The sequence below is a fragment of the Podarcis gaigeae genome, assembly GCF_964106915.1.
Source record: "Podarcis gaigeae genome assembly, chromosome: 17".
Taxonomy (NCBI): Eukaryota; Metazoa; Chordata; class Lepidosauria; order Squamata; family Lacertidae; genus Podarcis; species Podarcis gaigeae.
In genome coordinates, this window is record NC_139694.1 from 6,350,610 (window position 1) to 6,360,362 (window position 9,753).

Here is a 9,753-nt window from a genome sequence, read left to right on the forward strand (position 1 = left end):
AAAGGACTTCCAGGCTTCTGCAACTGTGGCCAATCCACAAATTACTGAGAACTGATGGTTTCTCATCCTGCCTTATTGATATTTGATTAAATGTCCAGCTGTCATGGCAGTTTTTTACCCTGTGTTCAGCCCTCTGCCAACCCCAAGCAGCTTCTTTGGTCCCTGAGGCCTCAATGCAACTTGAGTTCCGTCCAAATGACAACTTCCCCACTCTCAGAAGCAGAACTGAGTGTGTTCTGTTGCTGCCAAAAGGTTTGCAGTGAAAATCTATGCATTATTACAGTATAGATGCGTCTTACAGTTTTGATCATGCACAGGCCTAAAACAAGAGCAAGTTGTCAGACTTTAAACTCTAAGAGCATCTACATCTTAATTTTTTTAAATGAATGCTGGGGATGCCGTAGAGCAGGCATGGCCAAACTCAGCCTTCCAGATGTTTGGGGACTACAATTCCCATCATCCCTGACCACTGGTCCTGTTAGCTAGGGATGATGGGAGCTGTAGTCCCAAAATATCTGGAGGGCCGATTTTGGGGATGCCTGCCACAGAGAGAAAAAACACTGTAATTTACTTGAAGTAGCAAGATTGCCTACAGTTGCTGAGGATGGATTCCTTGTGGGGAAGCACACTTTTACAAAGTTGTCTTTAAACTGCCATATACAGTAATTCTTGTTGTTAGGTCTAAATGGGGTGGTACCCTCCCACACATTTTATCTCTCTCTCTCCCATCCACCCCTCAAACCATAATTCCACTGTTGAAGTCAATCAAGTCGCTTGCATTGTGCTGCTTCAAGCCCACTATCTGCTTCTGCCTCCTGCTAGTACCCACACCGTTTTCTGTGGCTCACCTCTTTCTCTCCCCCCCCGGAAAAAGCCTGCCCTCTGTGTAATAGCCTCTGCCACGTGCAGTTCCAAAGCATTCCCCCAAAATGGATGCGTATCTGTTTTCAACAGCCTGAACTTAAAAGGAGGGTGCAAGTGCTTTCCTACTTGTCGAGGCTCTGGTAGCCTTAGGGCTAGGGAAGGCTGAAACCAAACTCGGAAGCTCTGCCCCCTACAAAGATGTGCAGAGAGTCATGGATGGTTTTCAGTGGTAAGGCAATGGAACTCTGCACTTGGTGTAATGGCACGCGTTCCTAAAAAAAAAAAAAAAAAGTACCACATGAGTCCTATTGTGAGGAAAAAAGCAAGATTAAAAACTCTAGCCCTACCACATCAAAATGTTACTAGCCACCACTGACTTTTAATATTAAAATGCACATTAAAGAAGGGAAAAAGTATTTGAAAATGGTACCATAATTTCAGACGAGCTTGACCAGCAGCACCTGAAAAGGCAACCTTCACTGTCAAAGGGCTTACAAGAATGCCTTTTGAAATAACAACAGTAGACGGATCAATTACGACGTAATGTTGAGTTTAACACGTGAAATACAAATTGATTAGAAACACTACCAAGCATGACACAAACACACTTTACTTTTCAGTACAAGATCTTACAAAAAGAGAAACTATGAAACACCTAGATTTTGCTGTATTCAAAAGTATATACACACATACGTATATCAGACAGTCTAAAAGTTACTTGCATTGGACTCAAGGTAAGCACCTTCATTACACAGTGTATGTTACTGCAAAACAACCAAAAATACATTCAGAACCCCTAAAACTATGTTATTCTATAACACACTCCAAAAGCACTTTGAGGTGCAAAGGTCATTTCTCTTCAAGATATGCAGTCTCACAATAAAGAGCTCTTAGTAACGTTGTTCACACACTCCATGTAGCAACCTATTTTACAGATAAATGCTTTCACATCATTTTTTAAAAAACCATTACAAAGGTTCCACTTCAGCTTTTTGAAACATGCTAGTTAGTTATGTGCTAGCTACACTTTCATTCTTCCAACCCGTCTCCTACTCTTAGAACTAATGACACTAAGGATTGTATCCATATATAATACATGCAGTCCAATCCTAAGCATGTTTATTTGGGAGCAAATCCCAGAGAGTTCACTGGGGCTTACTCCCAAATGTGTGTTACGACTGCATTCTCAGAACTACATTTGTGTCAGAGCTGGAGAATTTCAAAGCGCTTTTTAGAAGTTGTTCAGGCCTCACAAAACCCCTGTGAGGTAGGTCTGGTACAAGTATTAAAAAGAAGCCTTTTTTTTTTTTTTGCGTGTGTGGCACAATCACACTGCAAATGTTCGCCTCTTGTGTTCCATGGATTATTAAAAATCTGTATTGGCATCATGGAACTGAGGAAGAGAGTTAAAGCAAAGTGCTGGGTAGATTGCTGCTTTGCCAGCGTAGGCAAGTAGTTTTGGAATGTTTATACAAATGGCTTGACTGACTAAACCTCTTGCCACACTTTAAACAGGCATAGGGCTTCTCGCCTGTATGCACACGGATGTGCTTCTTGCAGTCTGTTAAAGTTAGAAAAGTCTTGCAGCAGATTTTGCAGGCATACTTGCGGGCACCTTCTACTACCAAGACGTTATGTTCAGATAAGGCTTTCTTACATTTTGAAAGAACATCAGCAGACGCTCTGGTCAGCTGCGGTGGGCCAGCTTGGGAAGAATGCCCGTTTTCAAAAGAGGAAGTGGCTCCGTTCATCATCAGCTGAGAATTCGAAGCATTGTCCGGAATCTGAGCGCTCCGAACAGAGGTCACTACGGGCATTTTGGGAGCTATGCGGCGATACCCAGGAAAGGTGGTGCCACCGCCTCTTGAGTTCATGACTGCCCTCGATAAAGAATGCAACCCCAAGCCAGATCTGGGGAAGTCCATTCCAAACTGCTCTGCTGCCCGGTAGCCGGAAGTCTGTACACAAGGAAGACCCATTACATCCTGCATAGGCCTGACAAAATGGGAGTCTGCACTCTCGTTGAACGGATTCTCTACATGAGAGACAGTGGCAGAGGAATGACCATTAGCAGGCCCAGATTCTTGGCTAATTAAATATGATGCATCACTATCCATTCTACAGTCACTGGTTGTATTTGGAATGTTGTCCTCATTATTTGGGCCAGCACCAAAACTGCTGGCTCTGCTCTTATTCAGAAAATTTGAAATACTGAAGGTAGATTTGTGTTCCAGGTTATTTGCTACTTCCATGATATGGATATCTCCCACCCTGTCGGTACTAGACTGTGGGTCAGAGAAGCTACGGTCGCTACTCTCGGGGCTCAGTTCTATCTTTTCAGCACTTGGTCCTCCGCCTTCCACTTCAACAGATTCGCTTCCCTCTGCTTGGGAAGTCACATCGCTCACTTCATCCTGGGGCTCTGGAGAACTCAAAGGCTCAGATTTCACCACTACCCTCATGTGTTCTTTTTCATTTAGTCCAACCTCAGGATTCTCACACTGAAAGTTATTTTTTTGGGAAGCTGTTTCCTGATCAAAGCTAGTTTCCACTTGAGTTGCCTGTGATGCCATAGACATTTGAGAAATATTCCCCCCACTGTTGTCCGACTGGCTTGGCACTTGTGCATCTTCTTGGGCACCAAAAGACTGGTCAAACATAATAGTATTATCTTCCTGGTTGTCAGTTACACCATCGGGTTTAGAATTGTCTACAATTTTCAGCGAGTCTGGGGAAAAAAATTCATCTCGTGAATGAACCACAGTCTGCGCACTCTCTGGAGTAACATCTGACATGATAGAATCATCTATGGGAGCCCTAATGCGTTGTCTCGCTCTTTCTTCAGAAGTCTGCTTACGTTTATGGAGACGTCTGATCGGAAAAGCACTCCGTTGCTCTATGTTACTTCTGATTGATGAGCTCATAGAATTTGCCTGTTCTTCTGTGCTTTGGGTAGAAGTTAATGCAGAGCTCACTATGCTCAATCCCAGCTGCTGAAGCATGAAAGACCGCTGCATGCGTGCGTTCTGCTCCTGCACTCTATCGTTTGGTGGAGACATTGGTAGTGTCCTTGTAGTAAGGTAGTGTTTGCAGGCTTTGACCACAGAGTTCAAATGGAGGTGAGAAGCTGCTAGCAACACATCCATAACATTGCTCTCTCCAAGCATGAGTGTGGAAGTGTACATCATATCAATGAGAGCAGCAAAAGCTTCAGCTGTCACTACTTCACTGTCCAACTGGATCATGTTCATGGTCTGATCTCCTTCTGCTACGGTGAAAAGAGCACGGAAGTGTGTGCTGCATGCTGCCAAGACGGAGCGATGTGCTTTGAAGTGCCGGTTCCCCACCACAATGACACAGTCACACAGCTGACCATGAAGCCGCTGATAGTTCAACTGCTGAAAGATTTGCTCGAAGTGCCCTGGAAAATCCATGATCCTACGAAAAGAGAGAATATGATGTAAAAACAAGGACCAAACTTCTGGTTTTTAGCACACAAATGGGGCACAAAATATACCGTATTGGTCCAAATATAAGCCGCACCCAAATATAAGCCGCACCTTTAAAATTGGAGGGGGGAAAATAAAAAATGCCCAAATATAAGCCGCTCCCTTCCTCGCTGCTCCTGGCTGCATATTAGGGAGAGGGGCCGCATTGTGTTGCCGGCGGCCTTTCCCCTTTCTCATTCTATGCTCCTGGCTGCATTCTGTAAGGTCGCAAATATAAGCCGCACTTTAACTTTTCACGGTCAGAATTTGGGGGGAAAGTATGGCTTATATTCAGGCCAATACAGCAGACGTTTGATAATAGAAGCTCCTGTACGGGGCTTGTTTTTAAAACTTATCACATGATTTCCTTAGTTTGTAGGAATGTGAATGCAACGGCTTCAGGCCTGAGATACACAATGGGATTCTGCTTGGAAATGGAAACCAAAGTTTAGACTACAAAAGAGCTGGGCAAGTCCAGGAGATCAGTTTAGGAGCATGTGGCTTATTTAATGTTAGACTGCAGAGACTGTGCTGGAGAGAAGTACAAGATACCTATACAAAATACTCAGATGCAATTAGTTGAAAGAAATTACAGGGGGATGCCAAGAAGGGGAGGAATGTTAACAGCTGAGCAAGCAGACAGATGAAACACCCACAAAAGAAATGTCTGAATTCCCAGCACACTCAATAGCTGCATATATAACAAGGCCATAAGACAACTAGCAGCTTGAGTCGCATGGGCTGCAACAGGTTACCTTATCCAGCACTCAGCAGACCCAACAGAAGCCTGTCTTATGTCATGGTTTGCTGTACAATCTGGCCCTAGGGCTAGATTTGTCACTGCTCATTAATAATCATTTCTTCAACTCTGAAGAAATTCTGGGATTAGCCAAGAGAGAGTGAGTAATTGAGTGCAGTTTTGCAGTTTGCCAGTGGCAAGTAGAACTGGCTGCCCAGGAAACACAGCACACAACAGGTTTGACTCTCTACTGCCCTTGTGGGCTTCTACTCCACAAAACGTGCCAGAACCTGGTCAATTCCTGTGGTCAGATGCCCCTTATGCATGTCAGAGAACACTGAAGACCAATTACTAAAGCCACTTGGCTAGTTGGGAACCCTCAGGGAGGGGAACCAAGGGCCATGAAGATGGAAGACCACTTTCCAGCTGTTTCTAGAAAGAGGCTCTTACCCTGATAATAAAGGTAACAGGTTTAGTTATGGCATCTGAAATATGTGAACCGTTCAAGATCTGCTTATACTCTATGCTTGTTGCTTACACTTCGTTGAGTCAGTTTATCAAATAAATTTTTTTAGTTTGAAAATATTTTGAATTATTTTTTTTAATGAACAATTCATACGCATAGCTGAAAACTGAAATTTTAAAGGGGTTTTCCCTGCCACCTTCCCCTTTGAAAAAGTTTCCCCCTCCATCTACTTGGGTCCAAAATATGCCAGTTCTTTTAGTGCTCAGCAAATTGCCATCAAGTCAGAGAACAACAACTGAATTCTCTTTCGATTGCCTTTTTTGAAACTGCCAGTTTGAAGTCTTTTTTTCAACTGGTAAAAATATTTTTGGTAAAATGGCCAATTTCCTTTATGCCAATCATTAAGTTTCATTTTTGCTCTTATTCAGAAAATATTCACCAGGCCATATTCATGAATAACTAATACTATATTTACCACTTCTGTCATTCAGTTAAATACATATGCACTAACGGAATCAAACAAATAAGTCTACTGACAACTATATCTAATATAAAAAGCAGATACGTTATTTCATAAGATTTCAAAATCCAAATTGGGCAATATTTTTATTAGGCTGAACAAAATGTCAAAAGAAATCAAAACTGAATAAACCAATTATTTCCTCAGTTCAAAGTGGTAAGAATAATTAAAGAAATACTATGACAAAGTGAGGGATGCTCCTCCATTGGGTACTAGGAACTTAGTGACCATAATCTGGAATGACAAGTGGCTGCTTCCATGTACTCTGCTGGTTTCTGCAAGAAGGTCCATCTAATCCCATTTCCAATAGTGGCCAAGTCTCCAAGAACAACCTCTGGATAATGCAACAGCTGTGCCAGCTGCAAGTATGATAAGATTTAATGCAGAATTGAAGACCCATTGTGTTTACTTTTTGACAAAAGTATTCTATCTTTAGGAATTGAAAGCTGATGCCCATAATAGTTAAAGGGACTGACTCATTCATGGATGTTATTCCATGACACAGCGAAGTATTCTTACAAAGTATGCATTTGCTATCTTAAGATACTGTTAACATTACACAGGTAACTTGCTAGAACTATGGTAGCCATTCCTGTTTTGTAAAAATTTGGTGCCTAATTAAGGTGGAGTGGACAGTTTGGTACAAAATTACTTATTTTTGATGAAAAGGGGTGGATGTGGCCTCTGGACATCTGTTGGGTAGGAAATTTGGCCCTTTAATCTGTTTTGAATTCAACTCTCCTGCTTTAGGGAAAAACAGTAAGAGAACTAGTCTTGCTTAATCATGTCCAGCTCTCAAAGGGGAATGCTTTGTGACTCTTACTAAGATTAAGTGTGCTCCAAGCATTTCAATTTATAATTCAGAGTGCTAAAAAACTAAGGCATTGTGAGCTAGTGACTCTTACTTGGCTATGTGCAACTGTCATATGCTGTAATTCACTTTTCCCCAACCTGGTGCCCTCCAGATATTTTGTACTACAACCACATTAGCTAACCATCTGCTGTGCTAGCTGAGGCTACTATGAGTTGTAATGCAAAACATATGGAGGGAACCTGGTTATATAAGTTCCAGAGATCAACTGTGCTCTTAGCGTGTAAAACATGCTTGTTTAAAGTTATTAAAAGTCACCCTAAAAAAGAACATTATAATGTTACAACAGCAAAACACAATCACATTTTACAATTTGTCGTGGCTTCCAGCATCTAACTTAAGGCCACATTTTCTAACCTGATAAAAAAGCTTAGAAAATAGCTTTTCCCTGCTCATTGTTTTGAGAGATAGACTACAGCTAAAGACACCATGAACTGCACCATGGCTAAAACATGAATATTTGTTTTCAATACTTTCTAGTCTTTTCGGTCACTCCTCATGTTCCTATTTAATGATAAGAATTAGTAGTAGCTGGGGAAGAGCCATGGCTCAATGGTAGAGTATATGTTTTATATAAAGAAGGTTATAGGTTCAATCCCTAGGACATCTAGGTAGTGTCTGAAATACTCAGGAGTTACTGCCAATCAGTATATACAATCTTGAGCTAGATAAACCAATGGTCCGATTTAGGATAAGGCAGCTTCCTTTTAAAGTGACTTTTTATGTTGCAAATTGCAACTGATGTTCAGTGATAAGAACTTAATTGCATAAAGAATTTCCAAGAAATAGTATGTTTATGGACATCATGTCCGAGAAAAGCGGCAACACAGCAGAAATTATTCTGAAATAGTTTCAGTCCTAGATGAAAGGAGACCTTTACATCCAAAATACCCCCATGACAAAACTATTGAAGATTTATAGTTACCAACTGGTTCTTGGGTACCTCAGCATAAGTCCACACCTGACAATCCCTGCAGTCTCATCTGGTGTCTTTCTACAATTGAAATAGAAGTGTGGACAGTTCTAGAACAGAATGCAACTATGCCTGTCTTCTTGGATAATGGCAGTAGAACAGAGGGCTCTTTTCAAAGGCAGCAGCACCAATACTTATTTACTCCATGCAAAGGAATCTGGGATGGCTCCTGTATCTTTTACCCAGCAGGGCAAAGGAAAGTTAAGAGTAAAGTGCTGCTCTTTCCAAAACACTGAACACACTGCAAGCTGATGTCAGCATTGGGTCCTGAGGCTTGTTTTCACAAGGGCCATGCTGGCCTATTTATAGCCCCACCATGCCCTTATGAACTGCAAGAGAAAGACAATGTTACAAGGCACCCGAGCCCACTTGAAATTAGGCCTGCCAACTCCCCTGCCCCCTATTTAAGCTTTTTCTGCGAAGGGGGGGGGGCGGGGAGAAGTGTTCAAAGACGACTGTGTCCTGAACAGCCTTTACCAAAGGTGTCATGGGTTTCGAAGACGCTTGGAGAGAAACGTGCTAAGAGGAAAGCACACTTGGCAAACCCTCACTGTGGTCAACCCCCACCTGGAAACCTATGGAAGGACGTGTGGATCTAGAATTGCCCTCCACTTACAGACTCACTGTTAAAACCATGTTCATGGAAGACAATCTGACTTGGCTACGAGGGATCGCCAAAAAGACACTTGATTTCATGCATCTGTTGAGATCCTGCCTTTCTAAATTAGCATTCGAGGCATGATTTTTTAAAAACAAAACCCAAACACTAAACGTTTCACAGCCCCCTCCCTTCAAAGGGCAGAAGAGCGACACAATGGAGGCTCTCAAGTGCAGCCCCCTCCCACTCCCCCCCCGTCAGCTAGGCCTATGCAAAGCGGGCCGATGACAGAGAAGGAGGGGAAGCCCCCCCCCCGTCTAGGGCAGGGCAGGAGGCGCCCCTCCCCACAGGCCACTCACCAGTCCATGCCCCGCCCTCGCCGGGAGGGAGCCCAGGGAGGAGGGGGAGGGGAGAAAGGGGGCGTGGCGGCAGGAACCTCGCGCTCCCTCTCCGTTGACAGCCCGGCCAACGTCTGTCACGGAATCACGCCGCCCCTCGGACCACCGCGGAGCATGCGCACCTGCGCCGAAAGAGCCCGCCCCGCCCCCCTCCGAAACAGGCCGCGCTGAGGGGATGGAAAGCAGCCGCCTCGGGCGCCCTCGGCCAACCGCCCTCAACGGGCTTCCTCAAGTGCGCGTGCTCGCGAAGGAACACCAACCAACCCCTCCCCCACCCCCCACCCACCTCCCGCGACCCCGCGGCCACCCAACCGCAGCACGCCTGGCCTGGCCCCACCCCCGCCGCGCGCCCCGCAGCCAATGGCGAGGCTGCGCGCCCGCCGCCGCCTGCCACGCCCCTCCCTCGCGCGCTCCCCCACAGAACACTCGCATGTCACGGCCCAATCACGGCGCAGCACGCGGGGGCGCGCGCGCCCAACGGCCGTTTCCCTCCTTCTCTCGCGGCCTCTCTCACCTGGGCGGGGGGGAGGGGAGGGCGGCGTCGACGGCGACGGTCCCCTCCCGTCCCGAGCCCCCGTATCTCCGGGAGGGAGGGGCGCCCCTTGTTCTCGGCTCTGGCGCTGCCCGCTTGTCCTTCCTTCCGCTCCTCAGAGGCGGGAGAGGGGCGGGCTCAGCCGTCCGCCGAGTCTCCGCCTTCGCCGAATGGCTGCGCTTTTCTCCCCCCCTCAGCGGATTCCGGGCGGAAGTGACGTCGCTCCCTCAGACGGCAACCCAGAACCCGTCTGAACGGCCTAACCGTCGCAGCGGCTAGCTGCTACCCATGCTTGGGCTTCGGC

At 45.4% G+C, this 9,753-nt stretch overlaps 1 protein-coding gene across 12 annotated transcripts; it reads right to left on the reverse strand.

The window, feature by feature from the left end:
• Positions 1 to 554: 554 nt before the first annotated feature.
• ZBTB5 (zinc finger and BTB domain containing 5) lies at positions 555 to 9,652 on the reverse strand. 12 transcript variants are annotated; one of them, XM_083718932.1, is made up of 3 exons: positions 9,432 to 9,562; positions 2,522 to 4,302; positions 555 to 1,136 (listed from the first exon to the last, which is right to left on the reverse strand). In XM_083718932.1, coding segments are annotated over exons 2-3 (1,779 nt in total). In that variant the 5' UTR covers positions 4,299 to 4,302; positions 9,432 to 9,562; the 3' UTR covers positions 555 to 1,134. The 12 variants fall into 12 exon arrangements, with proteins under 12 accessions (XP_083575058.1, XP_083575056.1, XP_083575066.1 ...); XM_083718930.1 differs by lacking the exon at positions 9,432 to 9,562 and adding an exon at positions 8,879 to 9,191; XM_083718940.1 differs by lacking the exon at positions 9,432 to 9,562 and adding an exon at positions 7,874 to 8,860.
• Positions 9,653 to 9,753: the final 101 nt, after the last annotated feature.